At 33.8% G+C, this 23,052-nt stretch overlaps 1 protein-coding gene across 12 annotated transcripts in view; it reads left to right on the top strand.

Annotated features, from left to right (window-relative positions):
- SUCO (SUN domain containing ossification factor) overlaps positions 1–23,052 on the top strand; it is a 78,095-nt gene that overhangs the window by 39,645 nt on the left and 15,398 nt on the right. For 6 of the 12 annotated variants that reach the window (XR_008676863.2, XM_063710820.1, XM_055377829.2 and 3 more), the window contains 10 exons: positions 757–864; positions 2,141–2,246; positions 4,157–4,177; positions 4,382–4,437; positions 4,915–5,006; positions 5,819–5,884; positions 11,639–11,707; positions 12,479–12,569; positions 15,407–16,570; positions 17,626–17,713. Coding sequence is in view for 10 of the 12 variants with exons in the window: in XM_063710820.1 (XP_063566890.1) it covers positions 757–864; positions 2,141–2,246; positions 4,157–4,177; positions 4,382–4,437; positions 4,915–5,006; positions 5,819–5,884; positions 11,639–11,707; positions 12,479–12,569; positions 15,407–16,570; positions 17,626–17,713 (1,861 nt within the window). In the remaining 2 variants the exon portion in view is untranslated. Of the gene's footprint in view, positions 1–756; positions 865–2,140; positions 2,247–4,156; positions 4,178–4,381; positions 4,438–4,914; positions 5,007–5,818; positions 5,885–11,638; positions 11,708–12,478; positions 12,570–15,406; positions 16,571–17,625; positions 17,714–23,052 lie in introns of those variants that run through there. The other 6 variants (XR_010135414.1, XM_063710821.1, XM_004027909.5 and 3 more) reach the window with 2 other exon arrangements.

The following is a 23,052-nucleotide window of genomic DNA, read 5'->3' as shown; positions in this document are numbered from 1 at the left end:
TGAAGCCATCACCACAATAAAGATAACAAACATATCCATCATTCCCAAAAGTTTCATCATACCTCTTTGTAATTTCTTTCAAACTCTCTTCCCCCACAGCAATTACAGATCTGCTTTCTGTTACTATAAATTAGTTTACAGTCTCTAGATTTTTTATGTAAATGAAATGATAGTTTTTGGTACCAGTTTTCATGGCTGCTTAGTATTTCATTGTCTGGATAAACCATAATTTGTTAATTCTCTTTGCTAAATATTTAACTTGATTTCCCCCCCTGCCCTTATAGACTGTGTGTACTTCGATACAGCAAAATATATATACAAAGGTGGACATCTGAAGCCTTGAATCCTTAAGATAAATTTCTAAGAACTAAATCGAAGACTATGATAACTTTTTAAGACAATGTATATGCCAAACTATCCTCTAGACTAGTCATTTTACACTATCACTGTCTGTTCTTAAGAAAGTCATCCCTTCTCCAAGAATGAGTGTTATTTAAAAAAGGAATTTTTAAAAAAATAATGATGGAGCAAAATCAATATTGTTTTATTTACAGGTTTTTTTCCCCCCACTAATGGTATCCTTTGGGAAGTATTTAAAGATGCTTCTTATAGACAACTAAGGCTACATACCCTCCTCTTAACATTTTAATGAATAACTCCTAATGGTAGTCTAATTTATGGAAACTGTTAATGTCATATTTAAGATGAACTGTTATTTTGATTGGTTTAAGTAATTGTCTTTTGTTCTTTTTGAAGGTTTGTTATTGAACTTTGTGAACCAATTCAAGTAAAACAGCTTGATATTGCAAATTATGAATTATTTTCTTCTACTCCTAAAGATTTTCTGGTTTCTATCAGTGACAGGTAAATTCTAAAGCTGTTTCTATAGGGTCTATGTTGGATCTCTGAAAAAAAGAAAAACAAAAAAACAAAAAAGTGGGTCACATTTTGACTTCAGTCCATTTATTTTTTAAAGGTCAGTTTGTAATAACGATAATACGACTGTATTGTAGGCTCTTGTTAATCACTTACCTTTTACCTTCATTAGCTCATATGCTTTAAACATAACCATATGATATTATTCTCTTATAATGTGGGGAAACAGAACAGGGGAGATTAAGTACCTTGCCCAGGTCACATGACTTGTGAGTTTGAGAACCAAGATTCAGAACTACAACTCTGACTTCAAAGTCCTCACTTGCAGTCATTATGCTGTCTTGTTTCTAAACATTTCTTTTAAAAGTTGTTAAAAACATACATGTGTAGGTGCTTTATGAGGTATATTTTTATTAAAATATATTCTAAAACTTTTTTTGTACATGTGTGATTATAAAAGAAATAAATATATGTTGTGAGGAATTTGGAATAGAACTGCATTTTGTCAACCAGAGATAGCCCTTATTAGCATTTTAATATATTTCTTCCAGTCTTTACTATGCACTTATTTATTAATTCTATAAAAATATGTACTTTTACATCCTGGAAATACTCTTTAGTCTTTTACACGTATCATTTTTAATGTGTACACATTATTTTTTGTTCAACAGAGATGTTAAGTCATTTCATAAATACATGAACATACACAGCTCTGATAAGTGTATTTTTTTAACGTGGTGAGAGGGCTCATTATTTTGAGGAGTTCTTATAATGTTTCAGTAAACAGATACAATAGTTTTAGACTTTTATATTAAATACCAAAGTCTCCTTTAAAGGGGAACAGATATGTCAAACTCAGATGTGGTTTTAAAAGTTTTTTCTTCCCATTCTCTTTCCACCAGTACTTGTATTTATACTTTACATTATTATACACATGTCAGTATGTGAAGAGCTGTGCCACCTTCTTCCAAGACAGTCTCTTGGTGACTTTCTGTTATAAAACCTCCTCCCAAACCCCAAGAAGTGGTACTGGTCCTACTTTTTGTTAATGGTGTGATTTTTCAAGGCATTCTTTCCTGGTAAAGAGAAACCCGTCAGTTCAGTTGGAAAAGAAAATGTATTAAATGTATGTATTTATGTATTAAACTGTTAAGTCAGCGTGTTCACCTGGAAAGGAAAAAAATTATATTTTGAAAATATGATAGAACCTTTCAATATGTGGTTTATAATTTTTAAAAAAGAACATATTTCTTATATTTTTTAGATATCCAACAAATAAGTGGATTAAGCTGGGTACTTTTCATGGTAGAGATGAGCGGAATGTACAGAGTTTTCCTTTAGATGAACAGATGTATGCAAAATATGTCAAGGTAATGTTTACACATACAGGACTATGTTCTATAATGAAAATATACGTGTTATTCACACTTTATACACCTCATCTTTTTAGAAATCAGAAAAGTTAAGAAATAGACTACACTATACCACTTAATAGATAATTCTTACTTGGGTATATTATTTCATGAATCAAATATTGCTACATTCCCTTTTGCATTGCTGGAAGCCTAGGCCAGTTTTTTGTTATTTATGGCCCTGATAAAATTCCAAATTATAACTATTTAAGTTTTTTGAGTCTTTATGCAAAATGTCATCTTCATAGTATATTTTTCTATTTTGAAACTGAAATCATTGCTGGTCACTGAAGTCTTTAAAGCAGGTGTAATTTCTTGTTAGACTCTGATTCTTAGACCATTTCATCTTTAACGTCCACTTATTTGGCATTGTTACAGCTTTTGTCTTTTTCTTTGTATAGCCAAATGAAATATTCTGTGTCCAAGTACCAATTGCAAATAAAATAGAGTTTTAAACACTGGTGTTCTATATTTCCACTGCTGCTTCTACCAACTAATCAAGTAAAATTATCACTTTTGAATTGGGTTAGGCAAAATAGGGAAAATTCTTACTCCTTCCTTTCCTCTTTTTTTTCTTTAAAATTATAGCCATACCTTAAAGTACTATTGAATTAATATTATGACATTTTTGGAATGGCAGCAGTTCTAATTTCTATCCTTTCTTCTTTAAATGTGAGAACTTATAGCTACCTAATTTTGTCTTCTGTGATTTTACCATCTCTTTTTAAAGCATGTTTTAAATTGACTTCTATAAATAGGTAAACTTGTAGTATTCTTAATCTCAGTATAAAAATGCTAAATTCTATTTTTAAAATAAAGTTAATATTCTCAGTTAATAATTCAAAATTATTAGTTCAAAAAAATTAAGGAATGTTTTCAATTCCTTCTAAAATGAGTACTGAAACAATTACTTAATTTTTTATACAGTACACTTTCTTCACTCTGAAGAGGCAAAAACATTAAAAATCGTTTGCTAGGTGATAAAATCGTATTTAATTTTGGAAGGATATTTTATTGGAAACATAAAAAATGCCTTATAAAACTTTCCACCTTGTTCCTTTTATGGTGGGAGATTATACAGCATTTTAAATATTAGTTTTATAAAAAACCTTCTTTGGTAGAATTGAGTCTAAAAGCACGAAACATTTACTTACAGCTCATGAAAAGCAGAGAAAAATTACTTTCTGATTTTCATTTTATAGTAATAATGTTATATAAGTTTTTTACCTGGATGTTCCTTATCTTAAAATAACTACACCAAAATCTACTACTTTTTAATAGCATACATTCGAAAGGCCAATTGGTATATATCTTCCACTTCTGTAAGTTGTACTTGAAATAACATAGCATACCAAAAATTCATACTTTCCCTGAAATAAGTTGTATATAATATACAAGTATAAATATCATTTCATAATGGACTGTTATCAATATGTATATGTGTAGAATATATATGTATATGTGCATATATATCAATATATAAATTCATATATGATATATACTTGATACATGTCTGTAATACTTAAAGTAAAAGATTGTTTCTAGATACTGTTTATTAATTGCTTTTAGAATGCTTTCTAACAGCTATATAAAATAACAGCAATGGCTTGTAGATTAGTTAACTTATAACCTTAAAGTTAATTTATTTCATTGCAATCATTTAGATTACACTCTCAGGTAGTGATGGCAAAAATTGAAATCATTGCTTTTATTTCTGCAAGGAATTAAGAATACTACAGTGTTATCCATCACATGACATTACTTTCTATACTTTATACAACATAATTTACAAATATTTAAAGATGCTTATTGCATGATGTCTAGACTTTGGAACTGATTTCTTTTTCTTTTCCTTTCTCTTGCTTCAGATGTTCATCAAGTACATAAAGGTTAGCAACCTTCTCTTTTGCACTATTAAATAACAGGGCATGGCATATTAATGCATTACAAAAACTTTACAAGTATTGATTTCGGGGAAAATAAGGACTTTATAGAAATGTTTAGAAATGTTATAATGAAAAAACTGAGTATATTGTTAGATAATCTTACATGCTCTCTGCTGGCTTCCCATTTTATGTGCTTTTATTCTTTAGGTTGAGTTGCTATCACATTTTGGATCAGAGCACTTTTGTCCATTAAGCCTTATAAGGTAATGCAGAACAAAATACATTTATTGAGCTTTTTAAAAAATTGATATACAAAATTTTCGATATATTTAAAGTGAAGAAATAATTTTCTGTTACGTGAGTTAATACCATAGAAATAAAAACTGTGAAACCTTTCTTTTGAATGCATTTTGGAAAAATGTCAAAATATCCTCTTTTAAAAAAAAACCTCATTTTGTATATTTGTTTTAACTTGCTTGCTATTTTGCTATGATGATAATACACAGAAACATTTTAGACTGATATGAAAACTCATCCATTTAAATGCCTTAAATAGATTAGTTTTACATTTTAATTGAAACAGTAGATGAATTAAATGTAAGGAGCAGCCATTATTTTTGAGTCCAAAAGCCAGTGGCCCTCAAAATATGACCAAAGTTGATATTTGTCATTTATTGTGAAGAGATTAGTCTTAACGAGTGTTTTGTTTTGGAAGTCTTTAATGAAATTGTTGTTGATAGGGTATTTGGCACTAGCATGGTGGAAGAATATGAAGAAATTGCTGATTCCCAGTATCACTCAGAACGCCAGGAACTATTTGATGAGGACTATGGTAAGTGACATCAAACAGATGACTGTTAGGTATATTTTTTTTACTTTTTAAAAATCGAATAGTAATGGGGGAGTATAGATTACTTAAATCAATATGACTGTTGTCTTCAGGCTTTTGTTTTGTTGTTTTTAACTCTAATCAACTTTTACTTAAATCTGTTTTCTAATATGATTGCTTTGTATTTGTATTGCTTTCCAAGCTTATCTATCACTTATTTGTAACTGAAACTCCCTTCTATAACATTAATGGTATAAATTATGATTATATCCCTATGCCAGGGCCAAAAATCTGTTAAACTCACAAGATACTGAAATAGTAGAAATGAGCTTTAATGCCTGTGATTTCCCATGAGCCTAAGAGCAAGCATATTTTGGCTTCCTATGAGCCATTGAGAAATCCTGTGACTCTAAAGAGTTAGAGGAAAGTTTTATGACACTCTCCATTTCCTCTTTAAGTCCTTATTTTAAGATGTGTTAAACTATTGTTTGAACAATCTAAATTTTCTCAAGAGTGAAATGAAGACATTGACTAAGAGTTGGTAAAGTATATTGAAAGCTTGAATAAAAACGTCTTATAAATGTGGTTAAAATTTTGGTAAGCATTACGGTTATTTTCCTTGGTTTATATTTGTTTGTTAAATGGTTTCTTAATCTTACATGCTTTTTGTGAACATGTTTTAGATATATGATTCATATTTATCATAAAATGTTTTAAATGTCAGCTGACTTTGACAGGACATAATTTGAGCTTTTAAATATGTTACCATTGGAGCTAGATCTCAGCATAATTACTTTTATTTTCTTTTTTAACAGATTATCCACTGGATTATAATACTGGAGAGGATAAATCCTCAAAAAATCTTCTTGGTTCTGCTACAAGTGAGTATTTTGAGGATTTTCTATTCATCCTACTACTTTTTCATTCTGACACACATGGACATTTTGTCATGGTATGGTTGAGGAGAATTCTCCCAGTGTTGAACTTTGAGTTGAAATAAAAGATACTGTCTTTTGAAAAGTATTTTTATAGAAATGCGATAAGAATATATGAAAAGAAAGAGGAGAGAGACAAATGCAATCGTAATAAAGGTGTTTCTTCTACTCTAATTAGGCGCTGACATTTTGGGACAGATTCCTTATAGTGAAGAAAGGGCTATGGATTTTCTTGGGGAAAGAATTATTAAAACAGTCATACCACAGTTAATCTATGGATATGGTTAGTTTGCCATTTAGTTACAAAATATAAAGGGTGCTCCTACCATCCTGATAATGAATACCAATAAGAATACTAGTAATAATATACTCTTTGTAAACTAAGAAACAATGAATAAGATATACTGGTGCTTTAGTTTGTTGTTATTCCAAAGTCGAATCCCAACCTAGTGGTAGGCTCACTAAGGAGACTACTGGAAAGACCATTACCTGACTGACACTTTATTTTTCATGGTTAGATTCTGTGTAGTTATATTTCAGTGATGTTTTTGATTATTTCTGAAAAATGTAAAATTAACTACAAGTAGTTTTCTTTTTATTTGAAAATTATTAATCAAATTTAATAAAAACAAATCTCAGTAAAATAGAAGACTAGTTGCGTGTGCTTGTCACTTTTTGCTCTTAGTGAATTGAATTGTTGAATACCAATGTCTGTGAACATTGACTTTGTAAGTTTTTTAGCTATTCAACCAGTAGTCTAAATACTTAGGTTGATATTTTGTGTAGCCACAGTATATAGAGTTAAAATTACCTCTTTCATCTCTCCTTCTAGCCTTTTCTTTCTTTCTTTCCTTTCTTTTCTTTCTCTTCCTGCCTTCCTTGCCTTCCTTGCCTTCTTCCCCCTCCATAGAAGAGTATAGACCTCAGTGGACTTTTTAGGGAATGGGAAAAAGAGTGTTAAAAATACCTGTAGAAGGAAAATCTTTTGTGATTACAAAGTAATATTCAACTTTATTACGTATCAGTTCAGTATATTTTGTTTTACTTTATTGCTAGGCTTCTGACTTTCTAGATATTAGTGATTACTTTTAAATAGGATTCCTAGCTATCTAGTTATTGATATAAAAATAAGTCTTATTCACTGCTGTGTGATGTATTTTTTAGGAGTGAAAGAAATGTCTTATCTGTCCGGATATTAATGTTTTTGTTTCCCTTAATTTGCATTTTATATGTTACATAGTAGTCATTATTCTGCCATTTATGTAGCTCAGTAATGTTGAATTAGCTCTGAGGAAGCATTATTATTTTATGGGGTCAGAAAATAGCCCCAGACTAAAAGATCTCTAGCTTCTGGTAGGTACTGGAAAAAAGAGGACACCTTAAGGAAATTATGTCTTATTGTAGTTTCAGATAAAGGAAAAGTGTGTTGACATTCTGGATTTTCTTGCTATATCTTCCTATGTGGTTAACTTCTAGATGCCATTAAAACCTAACCATAGGCCAGGCACAGCGGCTCATGCTTGTAATCCCAGTACTTTGGGAGGCCTAGATAGGCGGATGACCTGAGGTCAGGAGTTTGAGACCAGCCAGGCCAACATGGTGAAACCCCATCTCTACTAAAAATACAAAAATTAGCCAAGCATGGTGGCGTGCGCCTATAATCCCAGCTACTCCGGAGGCTGACGCAGGAGAATCGCTTGAACCCAGGAGGCGGAGGTTGCTATGAGTTGAGATCGCACCACTGCACTCCAGCCTGGGGGACAGAGTGAGACTCTGTCTCAAAAACAAAACAAAACAAAACAAAACAAAAACCTAATCATATATCAGGGGAAGACATTTCCCTGTTTGTATTCATGTCTCTGATCAGTATATCAATTAATTAGACATAGAATCTTGTTTAGATACTTCTGTTTGGATCTTTCTCCTTGAAGGTATATCACTTAATTTTCCTTTTACAGATCTCTGGGAGGGCAAGGTTATCTTCCAGTGTTCTAGGTATTGAAAGAATTTATACAGTGAGATAAGATGGGTGGGAGGATGTCAGCTGAGTCTCTAAAATGAGATTTAAAATGATCTCCACCTCCTGAAGTTTTAGAACAAGAGAGGCAGTAAGAGCTGAGTGATAAGACTTTATTGTCATAAAACTTTATAGACTTGGCCTAACACTGCTGCCTTCTGTATCTGTGTCCTTCTACTCTTCTCTGATGTTTGGGACTGAATTAGCTATAGCCTCCAAGGTGGTATAACTTGAAGAAGTAAATAATAAAGTGGAATCAGAACTTCAGTAGTTCTGATTCAAAGAACTGGTCTTTGGCACAAGAATGTCTTGAGTTTGACTATAATCATCACTGCTTTCTAAATTAGCTTGAAATTGGCCCATTTTGAAACTAGTTTTTTTTCTTGTTTTTAATGTGTACATAGTATCCACAAGCTAGAATTGTCTTTAATTTTAATAGAAACTCCTTTTTCTTTTTGCTCTCAAGTAGTTACTAGTTATAGGAAATATGTCACCAGAATACTTTGCCTGTGTTGAGAGTTGGATGTCAAAAAGCATCCACACTGCATATTTAAACATTCTTGATATTATATAATTTACTTAACTACTAAAAAGGGAGAAGCTGTTATCTTAGAGCAGCATTCTTGGCTTTGTGTGTATGGCTTCCTGATTCTTTTGTTTACATTCTTGAACTAAAACATTTAAATCTTTTACATCAACAAGATTTCTCCATATCACTCTGATTTTCTTGTTCTTTGTCATGTGAATTTGCCAGACCTCTGCCTACTTTGATATTGGCGCAGGTCTGCCTTTGCTCCTAAATATGTGGTTTTTGTTTTTGTTAAAATCACCATATCTGCTAAAGGGAGGTAGGTGCATGTGCATGTTGAAGAGAAAATGTAGTTTTTACTTCTCAAGTATTTTTTGTGGAAAAAAAGTAGATCCTAGAAGGACCATTTTCGTAGAAAATGTGGGCATGCTTCAGAGATAGTACACATAGGAGGAAGTCTTTTTTTTGTTGGTTTATCTTCTGTTGTATTATATAAACTCTTCAACTTCAGCAGCCTGGAAAAATGTTTGTTTTCTTTATCAAAAAGAGACATTGGAGCACTGAAGACTGAGTAAATAATATGGAGATATTTGGTCTTTAGGACCAAATATTAGGAGCATTTTATTCCTAAAGGAATGAGGCGGGATGAATAAGTTGCCCAATTCAAAAATTTAAAAGTTGACTAATCCAGGAGAAATTAGGGATTTTTATCTCTAGTTTGGCAATTATATTCAAAGATGTTATTTTAGTCTATTCTGAAAGTTTTTTAATGGCCAGATAATCATGGTGTATACAAACTATCATGTGTTTAGATACAAATTGAAAATAGAATAGAATATTCACAATTCTGCTTTCTCTCAAAAGACAAAAAAGATACATTAGGCAATGTTCTGTAAACATGGGAAAATTATTTTAGGTTAAATGGGCTGAGAAGAAATTTGCTAAATTTTGCTTTTGTTACCATGTTTCCTGAAATGATGATAATAAATAATATTTTAAAAGGGTGAATAGAAGGATCTTTATTGTAGGTACTGGTGTTAAAATTTAGGTTCAGAAATAATACTGTAAAGCTACTTTCTTTACACAGATTAACACATTATCTTCTTGAATTATTTAATAATGAATGTCAAAAAATTCGAAATCTCATATAAGATCTCACTTTGAAACAAAGTATATAAACTGTTGATTGCACAATTTGGGTTTTGTGAAGCAGTCAATTTTGACTATAGGTGGCAGTGTAGGTGGGGCATCATAAATAATATTGCAGTATTGGTTGGCATTATAAAGGGTGTATGAGGAAATAACAGTTTCCATTCCAGACTTCATCTTGGTTTATGAGGGAATACGGAGTTTCCATTTTTGTTATCTCATACTCCAGCATCTCTTTAGCTTAAGTAAGAATTAAGGCCACTTCTGTTTATCAGTTTGCCAGGTCAAAGGGCAATATTAAAAATGTTATTTAAACATTTTAAAATGGCAAATATTGAGCCTTTGTGTGTTACAGTAATGATTAGAAACAAAGTACCACTGCTTTGTTGACTTTCAGCGTATACACTCATAATTTCATGAAGATCAACATTATGGCTGATTCCTAGCTATCACTTTAAAGCAGTTTGAAATCTGCTACTATTTCTCCCATCCTGAAGCATATATTTACAGAATGAGCTCCAGGCAGCACTCTTTGGTTTACTTGCAACCTTCCTGATGTAGTAGATTTTTCTCTCTTAGATCCTTTTCTACTTTTCACATCTCTGGTTTTCATTGAAAATATGATGAATACTCTGTGGATCGCTTTAGGAAGGGAGATTAAGACAGAAATAATGTATGATGATTAATATGTAGCCCCTGCCAGATCTTAGTATTTTAATAGTAGGAGTATCTGATACCAAAGAATTAACTTCTAGTGGAATTTCAAAGGTTAGACTGGGAATGAAAGTTAATTTCACTTGAAATTACATCACATTACTGGAAGGAAGGTCTTCTATTCCCAGTACCATTTTTTATGGAGTTCTGATATTTTGTTATGCTCATGTATAAATATATCTATGTAGATATTGAGGTTTGTACCACTTTTTTCATGTAAATATCCTCCTTCAAAAGAGAAGTAGGGTTAGCAGGTATGCAAATTGCTTTTTACAACACTTTGTTTTATGACCTTGACTTTTCATTAATCTGCCCCATACCTGTCCCCAACCAATTAACTAAAGAATTTGTATGCTTTATGATTTAAAGAGATTGCTGTTTTGGTCAATGAGTTTTTTTTAAAGTCATCAAAGAGATTTGATTCTATGCAATATCAATTTAGAATTTAACCATATTACCATAGATATGATAGGCTAATCATTGAAAATGTTTCCTGCTTTTTTTTGGATAATCTCTGTTTTGTTTTTACCTGTGATCACATAATGTAGGAAAAGCATTTGCTTTTTTACACTTTTTTTAAATTTTAAACTGTAGATAATTTGTAAAGAAAAATAGGTTTTTCTGTAAAATAAGAATTTTGGTCATCACATTTTTTTCCTGTCCCAGTACAGACTGTATGTTGAGTTATACTTGAATTTATAGTATGCTGAAGACAGTGTTTTGGTAAAGTGTCTAGGGAAGTTTTACAAGAAAAGTATATTTAAGGCCAGGCGCAGTGGCTAACGGCTGTAATCCTAGCACTTTGAGAGGCTGAGGTGGGCAGATTTCCTGAGCTCAGGAGTTTGAGAGCAGCCTGGGCAACACAGTGAAACCCTGTCTCTACTAAAATACAAAAAATTAGCTGGACGTGGCGGCATGTGCCTGTAGTCCCAGCTACTTGGGAGGCTGAGGCAGGGGAATTGCTTGAACCTGGGAGGCAGAGGTTGTTGCAGTGAGCCGAGATTGCACCACTGCACTCCAGCCTGGGCAACAGAGCAAGACTCCATCTCCAAAAAGAAAAGTATATTTAAATATAAAATTCCTTTTGAACATAAAAATTTAGATACATGCTTTACACTTTTGGCTAAAATTTATTTGTGTCCTATATTGGACTTTAGTTGTGAGGTGAATACAAAAGTAACCAGTCAAAAAATGCAAAAGATCATTCTAAATGATTTTTTGACTATCTGATATTAATTTATATTAGAATATTTAGGTATTTGGTACTTTTTCTGATTGAATTTTGTTTTAGATGCCATTCTAAATATGGTGAATATTGCTGCTAATATTCTGGGAGCAAAAACTGAAGACCTGACAGAAGGTACCTAATCATTTTATGGGTCTTTTAAATAGCTGGTACTCCAGGGATCCTTATATTTAGGAAAATCAAGTAATGAGTTAAGAAAATTTGATTGTTTACATTTAGAAATATAGAAATAATTCAGAGGAACTTACCAATCTTTATTATTCATTGTTTATTTGAATTTCACAAGTTCTGTTTTATAAAAGAATACTGTCTATATAAAACTTATGAATTTGCCTTTTGACTTCTCCTAGCTCTAATATTAATAGCAATGATTTTATTCCTTATCTCTTTACCGAGATTTTGATGTCCTAATGGTACTTCAAGTATGTTATTCTTTTATGTGTTAAATAGTTACTTGATTTAGAAAGCCATCTTTTCCTTAGAGAATGGCAGATAACAATATTTTTGGCAAGAAGAAACAGTCTTGCCTTTCTGTTTTTTTAAAAAATGCTTAGATCCAAGTGAACACTTAAAATGACTCATTTATTTCCTCTCATTTAACAACTCTTTCAGTATCTAGAAGGCATATTAATCCCGTAAGGTTACACAACATTCATAGTCACCTGACTTGATTTAATTATCTGAGAAATTGAGAAACGATATATATTACTTGTGATCTTATATGATCATTTCTTCCTAAAAGAACTTTGATTTTTTAAGAAAAAGTCTGCAGTAGCAAACCTATTTGGCTTTTTTCTTCTCTTCCAAGAAATTTGTTTTAGTAAAATATTTTCATGGTACAGCTTTTAAAATTGAACTCAACATTGGGCATCTTTCTTAAAATAGGAAATAAAAGTATATCTGAGAATGCCACTGCCACAGCTGCACCTAAAATGCCTGAATCAACTCCTGTTTCAACTCCTGTTCCATCTCCTGAGTAAGTTATAATGTGATATTAAATAGAATTTTGTTACAATGGAGAGATAAGTATATTAGTATAAAAAAAGGAACTTGTGATTTGTGTGTGAAATGATTACCTGTAGAAAGCTCTGAATCATAGGATAGACATTCTGTGGCCACTTAGAAAATCTTTGAGTTGCTTCTTCCCATTAGTGTATATGCATACTGGGAATATAATTCAGATCAAACTTTTTTTGGGGGGGGTATTATATATTACTTTCATTATTCACAACAGTGACTCTTTTCCATACTGCAAATGATTGACCTTACTCTGCAGGTATAGGCTTGAGGACAAATTTTAAAGGCCCCCCCCTTTTTTTATTAAGTTCAAGTTTAAAAGCATTGATCTGTGGTATCCCTAGAAAGCTACCAAAATACCTAGAGCAGTGGTTCTTGAATAATGTGTTTGCCACACAGCAAGCTCTTAACTGTTCCATTTCTCTGAATCATGTAGGCCTTTCCCCAGGTTGCAGTGGGGACACTTTGGGCAGGGATGTATCTAAATAGGTAATAGATATAATATATCTTTTACCTTTTTTGTCTTTTCTGCCAGAGGTGGTTACTTTTGTTGGTACCTCTACTTCTTACCTATAATAAATAATAAGCTTATAATGATTTGGATAATCAGGTAGTTATTGTAGACTTAATTTATGTGTATTTCATTAGACACACTCCCTACAAAACTTTGCAAGTCCTTTATCTTAGAACAACTCTACTTAAAGAGTATAAGATATTTGAATATGAACCACTTAGTTCAAGATAGTATGTAATGAGACCTGCAGTGGGTATGCTTTGAACTGCAATTCCTGAGAACTATACTATTTCAAAAATGAGATTTTGATGCTTTGAAAGGCATAGTGAGAAAATTATATTATCCTGTGTTAATCCTGAAAGTTACTGGAGATATTTATTGGGTAATTAGAAAATATAGCATATGTGTTATTGATTCCGAAAAGGACCTAAGAAATCTATTGGGGATAGAGACATTCTTGGTGTTTCTAATTATGCGAAGCTGTGATTGCTGTTCCTGATTTTGTAACTAGGTTTCTTCAGTTAACAACACGCTATGTCGTATTTTTCAAAACTAAATAAAACTGATTTGGTTTTTTATATATATATGTACACACTTTCATACACATATATGCACAAGTAGATAGGAATATTTGTTGAAAGCTATAGTCACAGGCTAACGTAGCAGTTTTTATTTTTCCATATTAGTTTTTTAATAGATATTTTTGCATAATTTCTTATTCAGTATTTCTTCATGTTTGTCTTAAATTCTTTTTAATGCTTTTGAAGTAATCTTTTGAAGCAAATATGTGAAAATGAAGGAATCCATGATAGGATGTCACTGTTAAAGTTACGGAAAGCCAACTTATTTTCTTTTCCTAGGTTTTAGTAGGTTTTGCCATGTGAATTTGAGAAAAAACTTTTAAAGTATATTTCTGATTACAGTGTGTATGATGGGATATAACATCTATATTCAGTATTTTTTACCAAATTCAATATAATTTTTCTCTCTCCCCTTCTTCAGACATTACTTGTTTTTACTGTCATAAATTATTTGGTAGAAAAGCGATATATTACCTGAATATGTAAGAAATATTATTAGAGACTAAATATATATGGCTATAAATATCTTTTTATTTACCGAAGTGTAGTCTAATTATGTTTTAATTTGGTCCATTTACTGTTTTACTACCAAAATGAAAGTCTACCTCATAGATACTATTTTATTACTTTCTTCTGTCTTTGCTATTGTGACATTAGTCTTTATTTGAAGACATTTCCTGGCATGCTTAGTAATTTTTCAGAACGGGAAAATGTGTGTTTGAGCATAATTATTTTTGGTATTGAAATTACCATATTTTTTCATATTGGACTTTTTATGTATAAGGCTACACCCAGTAATTAACTGTCTTTATCTTGGAAGGAATCACAAGCATTATAATTTATAACACTGTCCCCATAAGCTTCATCCCCCAACTCTCCTGTATGCCACATACATACTCCACAGCCTCAAAATGGGATATAATATTAATAGTGGCACTAGTAGTTTAATAGCAGCACTATTAGCATATCATAAGCCAGAATTGTTATTAAAGTGGTTAGGTATTTGGCTTAGAAGATTAGCCTAGATGATAGCAAAATTATTTTAGGAAGGGAGATATGTTTCTTGTCCTTAAAGTAGATAATCCTATGTGTGTAGGTGTGTGTGTGCGTGTGTGTGTGTGTGTGTTTAATGCTGCATTGGAGTTCCTCAAATCATTCTTAGAAAAATTATGTTTGAGACCAACCTAGCTGCCTTTTGAAAATAGGGTATTCAAGTACAAAGTGCACTCATAAATATTAAGAATCCTAGATTCTAGTTTTAGCTCTGGACCTTATTTAAGCTAGTTTATTAAGCTAGCTCTTAGTTGGCTTAATTTCTGATGTGTAAGGGATAGTGAAGCTTGTAAAGATTCAGTGAATATTTATGAGAGGAAAGGAACACTACATTCAGTGAATGGAAGTATTCACTTAGAAACAATTCTTAAACAGATTAAAAGAAAGCAAGTTTGATATGGTAAATATGGTGGTTTGAGTCATCTGGCTAGTCACTTGATAAATAGTATTTCTGTTATCATTTCTGAGCAGTATTTGTTTTTATAATAAAAGTGTTTTGTAGGTGAAAGATTTATCCAAAAACAACTTAAATTTCTTCTATATTTCCAACCTTTTATCTTCTGTATGGATACATTTATTTTTCTTTAACATATTTCAACTTTAGACTTCTAAGTAAGTGATTTATAATTATGATATATGTATTTCTAGGTATGTAACCACTGAAGTACACACACATGACATGGAGCCGTCAACACCAGATACTCCAAAAGAGAGTCCCATTGTACAGTTAGTTCAAGAGGAGGAAGAGGAGGCAAGTCCATCTACAGTGACCCTTCTGGGCAGCGGTGAACAGGAAGATGAATCATCACCCTGGTTTGAGTCAGAGACACAAATATTTTGCAGTGAACTGACCACAATTTGTTGTATTTCTAGTTTTTCAGAATACATATATAAATGGTGTTCAGTTAGAGTTGCTCTTTATCGGCAGCGCAGCCGAACTGCTTTGAGTAAAGGAAAAGATTATCTTGTGTCAGCTCAACCACCCTTACTACTTCCTGCGGAATCAGTAGATGTTTCAGTATTGCAACCTCTGAGTGGATTGGAAAATAAGAATATAGAAAGGGAAGCTGAAACTGTTGTTCTGGGTGATTTAAGTAGTAGTATGCACCAGGATGACTTGGTGAATCACACTGTAGATGCAGTTGAACTTGAACCAAGCCATTCTCAAACTCTTTCTCAGTCTCTTCTTTTAGATATTACCCCAGCAATCAATCCCTTGCCTAAAATAGAAGTATCTGAGTCTGTTGAATATGAGGCAGGACATATACCATCACAAGTGATTCCCCAAGAGAGTTCTGTTGAGATCGATAATGAAGCAGAACAAAAGTCTGAGAGCTTTAGTTCTATAGAGAAACCATCTATTACCTATGAAACAAATAAAGTTAATGAGTTAATGGATAATATTATAAAAGAAGATGTGAACTCCATGCAAATTTTCACAAAGCTGTCTGAAACAATAGTGCCACCAATAAATACAGCCACTGTACCCGACAATGAAGATGGGGAAGCCAAAATGAATATAGCTGACACAGCAAAGCAAACTTTGATTTCTGTTGTGGATTCTTCTTCATTACCTGAAGTAAAAGAAGAAGAACAGTCTCCAGAAGATGCCCTTTTGAGAGGGTTACAGAGGACAGCTACAGATTTTTATGCTGAATTGCAAAATTCTACAGATCTAGGATATGCTAATGGAAATCTTGTACATGGATCAAACCAAAAGGAGTCAGTATTTATGAGACTTAATAATCGTATTAAAGCCTTAGAAGTTAACATGTCTCTCAGTGGTCGCTATCTGGAGGAGCTTAGCCAAAGGTAAGCTTTATTATGAATTAGCACAGTCAGCTTCACACAGTGAGTTAAGCAGCATAGAGTATGACCTGTGATTACAGGAGAGGATTTAATTATCTCATGATGTAATAGAGGTAAGCACAATTTTAGCGAGAGAGAGAAAGAAAGCTACTTGAATGCTGATCAGTGCCTTAATGAATTGATTTTTTGTTTTTAATTTTAAAAGTACTTTCCAGTGACAAAACACTTTTATTAGGCTGGCAACAAGTTTGAATTATCTATACTCACTTTCACCTTTTTTCGGTTGCTTAACTTTAGCCACTTTTTCTGCTTGATTCCCAGAGGGCTCATGGAAAAAAATGATAGTATATAGACCTTAAAGCTTTTAGTGGAATTTGACCAGATATCACTTAAGAGTTTAGATAAGTGAAGACAGAGATGGACTGAACTGGATGATTGGGCACATTTGCAGTTTGCTCTCTTTTAAACAGGTCTCGGCATCCTAGTTCTAGTTGTAATAATTTCTGCTTTTAAGTGCCAGAGACAGTGCCAATTCATTAAGACACTAGGCCTGGCTTTTTAAACCTATTTACTCTTTTTTTTATCCTTTGTGTGTCCATTGTCTGTCCTTAGGGCTTCTCTACCAACGTTTTGCAAACATCTAGGCACAAGTGTCCAGAGTTCCTGAAACACCACCTTTTCTTACATCTCTTAAATTGAAATGCCACTAATAAGGTGTCACCAAGGCAGTCTTATATCTGAAGTAGGAAATTTTTCTAATCCATACATAGAATTAATTGGCTAGTCGTGTGTGTGTGTGTTCATGTGTGACATGCCCACTTAGCTACCCCATACCTGCTCTTACTTTTCCCTACCTCCATCTGCATCCCAAGGGAACCACAGAAATTACTAAATTTTACATAGCAGAAGGTAAATAGAATTGTATTGCATAGGCCTGAATAAGAGTCACTTTAAGAAAAATAGATTTGTCTCATATATCAAAATCAGAAGTATGTTTCCATTACTAAGTGGAATAAGTAAGAAATTAAAGCTGATTTAAACCAATACTTACTTCATAGGTACCGAAAACAAATGGAAGAAATGCAAAAGGCTTTCAATAAAACAATCGTGAAACTTCAGAATACTTCAAGAATAGCAGAGGAGCAGGTTGGTTTCTACATCCCTTATTTACTTTTTATATAAATTTCCACTGAATTCTGTAGGATCTCACTGGTAAACAGTAAGTATTGTAGTTTCACTTTTTCCCCCTGCTAGCTGGTGTTTAAGCCTGTTATATTAATATGATGTCATGTTTGGAAAGTTACATAGCTATTAGCATCATTATCTTCTCTAGAGAAAGATTTATTTATTTAATTTTTTTAAAAAATATACTTTTAAGTTCTAGGGTACATGTGCACAACGTGCAAGTTTGTTACATATGTATACAAGTGCCATGTTGGTGTGCTGCTGTTGTACCCATTAACTCGTCATTTATATTAGGTATATCTCCTAATGCTATCCCTCCCCCCTTCCCCCACCCCACGACAGGCCCTGGTGTGTGATGTTCCCCACCCTGTGTCCAAGTATTCTCATTGTTCAATTCCCACCTATGAGTGAGAACGTGCAGTGTTTGGTTTTCTGTCCTTGTGATAGTTTGCTCAGAATGATGGTTTCCAGCTTAATCCATGTCCCTGCAAAGGGCATGAACTCATCCTTTTTTATGGCTGCATAGTATTCCATGGTGTATATGTGCCACATTTTCTTAATCCAGTCTATCATTGTTGGACATTTGGGTTGGTTCCAAGTCTTTGCTATTGTGAATAGTGCCACAATAAACATACGTGTGCATGTGTCTTGATAGCAGCATGATTTATAATCCTTTGGGTATATACCCAGTAATGGGATTGCTGGGTCAAATGGTATTTCTAGTTCTAGATCTCTGAGGAATCGCCACACTGTCTTCCACCATGGTTGAACTAGTTTACAGTCCAACCAGCAATGTAACAGTGTTCCTATTTCTCCACATCCTCTCCAGCACCTGTTGTTTCCTGACTTTTTAATGATTGCCATTCTAACTGGTGTGAGATGGTATCTCATTGTGGTTTTGAATTGCATTTCTCTGATGACCAGTGATGATGAGCATTTTCTCATGTGTCTGTTGGCTGCATAAATGTCTTCTTTTGAGAAGTGTCTGTTCATATCCTTTCCCTACTTTTTGATGGGGTTGTTTGATTTTTTCTTGTAAATTTCTGTTCTTCGTAGATTCTGGATATTAGCCCTTTGTTAGATGGGTAGATTGCAAAAATTTTCTCCCATTCTGTAGGTTGCCTGTTCACTCTGATGGTAGTTTCTTTTGCTGTGCAGAAGCTCTTTAGTTTAATTAGATCTCATTTGTCAATTTCAGCTTTTGTTGCCATTGCTTTTGGTGTTTTAGTCATGATGTCCTTGCCCATGCCTATGTCCTCAATGGTATTGCCTAGGTTTTCTCCTAGGGTTTTTATGGTTTTAGGTCTAACATTTAAGTCTTTAATCCATCTTGAATTAATTTTTGTATAAGGTGTAAGGAAGGGATCCAGTTTCAGCTTTCTACATATGGCTAGCCAGTTTTCCTAGCACCATTTATTAAATAGGGAATCCTTTCCCCATTTCTTGTTTTGGTCAGGTTTGTCAAAGATCAGATGGTTGTAGATGTGTGCTATTATTTCTGAGGGTTCTGTTCTGTTCCATTGGTCTATATCTCTGTTTTGGTACCATTACCATGCTGTTTTGGTTACTGTAGCCTTGTAGTATAGTTTGAAGTCAGGTAGCATGATGCCTCCAGCTTTATTCTTTTTGCTTAGGATTGTCTTGGCAATGTGGGCTCTTTTTTGGTTCCTTATGAACTTTAAAGTAGTTTTTTCCAGTTCTGTAAAGAAAGTCATTGGTGGCTTGATGGGGATAGCATTGAATCTATAAATTACCTTGGGCAGTATGGCCATTTTCACGATATTGGTTCTTCCTATCCATGAACATGGGATGTTCTTCCATTTGTTTGTGTCTTCCTTTATTTCCTTCAGCAGTGGTTTGTAGTTCTTGAAGAGTTCCTTCACATCCCTTTTAAGTTGGATTCCTAGGTATTTTATTCTCTTTGAAGCAATTGTAAATGAGAGTTCACTCATGATTTGGCTCTCTGTTTGTCTGTTATTGGTGTATAGGAATGCTTGTGATTTTTGCACATTGATTTTGTATCCTGAGACTTTGCTGAAGTTGCTTATCAGCTTAGGGAGATTTTGGGCTGAGACGATGGGGTTTTCTAAATATACAGTCATGTTATCTGCAAACAGGGACAATTTGACTTCCTCATTTCCTAATTCAATACCCTTTATTTCTTTCTCCTGTCTGATTGCCCTGGCCAGAACTTCCAGCACTATGTTGAATAGGAGTGATGAGAGAGGGCATCCTTGTCTTGTGCCAGTTTTCAAAGGGAATGCTTCCAGTTTTTGTCCATTCAGTATGATATTGGCTGTGTGTTTGTCATAAATAGCTCTTATTATTTTGAGCTACATCCCATCAATACCTAGTTAATTGAGAGTTTTTAGCATGAAGCGTTGTTGAATTTTGTCAAAGGCCTTTTCTGCATCTGTTGAGTTAATCATGTGATTTTTGTCTTTGGTTCTGTTTATATGATGGATTACATTTATTGATTTCCATGTGTTGAACCAGCCATGCATCCCAGGGATGAAGCCAACTTGATCGTGGTGGGTAAGCTTTTTGATGTGCTGCTGGATTCCGTTTGCCAGTATTTTATTGAGGATTTTTGCATCAATGTTCATCAGGGATATTGGTCTAAAATTCTCTTGTTTTGTTGTGTCTCTGCCAGGCTTTGGTATCAGAATGATGCTGGCCTCATAAAATGAGTTAGGGAGGATTCCCTCTTTTTCTGTTGATTGGAACAGTTTCAGAAGGAATGGTACCAGCTCCTCTTTGTACCTCTGGTAAAATTCGTCTGTGAATCTGTCTGGTCCTGGACTTTTTTTGGTTGGTAGGCTATTAATTATTGCCTCAATTTCAGAGCCTGTTATTGGTCTATTCAGAGATTCAACTTCTTCCTGGTTTAGTCTTGGGAGGATGTATGTGTCCAGGAATTTATCCATTTCTTCTGGATTTTCTAGTTTATTTGCGTAGAGGTGTTTATAGTATTCTCTGATGGTAGTTTGTATTTCTGTGGGATTGGTGGTGATATCCCCTTTATCATTTTTTATTGCATCTATTTGATTCTTCTCTCTTTTCTTCTTTATTAGTCTTGCTAGTGGTCTATCAATTTTGTTGATCTTTTCAAAAAATCAGCTCCTGAATTTATTGATTTTTTTTTGAAAGGTTTTTTGTGTTTCTGTCTCCTTCAGTTCTGCTCTGATTTTAGTTATTTCTTCCCTTCTGCTAGCTTTTGAATGGTTTGCTCTTGCTTCTCTAGTTCTTTTAATTGTGATGTTAGGGTATCAATTTTAGATCTTTCCTACTTTGTCTTGTGGGCATTTAGTGCTATAAATTTCCCTGTACACACTGCTTTAAATGTGTCCCAGAGATTCTGGTATGTTGTGTCTTTGTTCTCATTGGTTTCAAAGAACATCTTTATTTCTGCCTTCATTTCGTTATGTACCCAGTAGTCATTCAGGAGCAGATTGTTCAGTTTCCATGTAGTTGAGCAGTTTTGAGTGAGTTTCTTAATCCTGAGTTCTAATTCGATTGCACTGTGGTCTGAGAGCCAGTTTGTTATAATTTCTGTTCTTTTACATTTGCTGAGGAGTGCTTTACTTCCAGCTATGTGGTCAATTTTGGAATAATTTTGTGGTGCTGAGAAGAGTGTATATTTTGTTGAGTTAGGGTGGAGAGTTCTCTAGATGTCTATTAAGTTGGCTCAGTGCAGAGCTGAGTTCAAGTCCTGGATATCTTCATTAACTTTCTGTCTTGTTGATCTGTCGAATGTTGACAGTGGGGTGTTAAAGTCTCCCATTATTGTGTGGGAGTCTGAGTCTCATTGTACATTGTAGGTCTCTAAGGACTTGCTTCATGAATCTGGGTGCTTCTGTATTGGGTGCATATATGTATTTAGGATAGTTAGCTCTTCTTGTTGAATTGATCCCTTTACCATTATGTAATGGCCTTCTTTGTCTCTTTTGATCTTTGTTGGTTTAAAGTCTGTTTTATCAGAGACTACGATTGTAACCCCTGCTTTTTTTTGTTTTCCATTTGTTTGGTAGATCTTCCTCCATCCCTTTATTTTGAGCCTGTTTGTGTCTCTGCACATGAGATGGGTCTCCTAAATACAGCACACTGATGGGTCTTGACTATCCGATTTGCCAGTATGTGTCTTTTAATTGGAGCGTTTAGCCCATTTACATTTAAGGTTAATATTGTTATATGTGAATGTAATCCTGTCATTATGATGTTAGCTGGTTATTTTGCTCGTTAGTTCGTGCAGTTTCTTCCTAGCCTTGATGGTCTTTACAATTTGGCATGTTTTTGCAGTGGCTGGTACCGATCGTTCCTTTCCACTTTTAGTGCTTCCTTCAGGAGCTCTTGTAAGGCAGGCCTGGTGGTGACAAAATCTCACGTTTGCTTGTCTGTAAAGCAGTTTGTTTCTCCTTCACTTATGAAGCTTAGTTTGGCTGGATATGAAGTTCTGGGTTGAAAATTCCTTTCTTTAAGAATGTTGAATATTGGCCCCCACTCTCTTCTGACTTGTAGAGTTTCTGCCAAGAGATCCGCTGTTAGTCTGATGGGCTTCCCTTTGTGGGTAACCCGACCTTTCTCTCTGGCTGCCCTTAATATTTTTTCCTTCATTTCAACTTTGGTGAATCTGACAATTATGTGTCTTGGAGTTGCTCTTCTCGAGGAGTATCTTTGTGGTGTTCTGTGTATTTCCTGAATTTGAATGTTGGCCTGCCTTGCTAGGTTGGGGAAGTTCTCGTGGATAATACCCTGCAGCATGTTTTCCAACTTGGTTCCATTTTCCCCGTCACTTTCAGGTACACCATTCAAATGTAGATTTGGTCTTTTCACATAGTCCCATATTTCTTGGAGTCCTTGTTCATTTGTTTTTACTCTTTTTTTCTCTAAACTTCTCTTCTGGCTTCATTTCATTCATTTGATCTTCAATCACTGATACCCTTTCCTCCACTTGATCGAATTGTCTACTGAAGCTTGTGCATGAGTCACGTAGTTCTCGTGCCATGGTTTTCAGCTCCATCAGGTCAATTAAGGTATTCTCTATGCTGTTTATTCTAGTTAGCCATTCGTCTAATCTTTTTTCAAGATTTTTAGCTTCTTTGTGATGGGTTCGAACATCTTCCTTTAGCTCAGAGAAGTTTGTTATTACCAGTTGTCTGAAGCCTACTTCTGTGTACTTGTCAAAGTCATTCTCCATCCAGCTTTGTTATGTTGCTGGCGAGGAGCTGCGTTCCTTTGGAGGAGAAGAGGCGCTCTCATTTTTAGAATTTTCAGCTTTTCTCCTCTGGTTTCTCCCCATC

The sequence above is a fragment of the Gorilla gorilla genome, chromosome 1 (genome assembly GCF_029281585.2).
Source record: "Gorilla gorilla gorilla isolate KB3781 chromosome 1, NHGRI_mGorGor1-v2.1_pri, whole genome shotgun sequence".
In the NCBI taxonomy this organism is placed as follows: Eukaryota; Metazoa; Chordata; class Mammalia; order Primates; family Hominidae; genus Gorilla; species Gorilla gorilla.
Note: the sequence above shows the minus strand (reverse complement) of the source record. Positions and strands in the feature narration are given on the sequence as shown.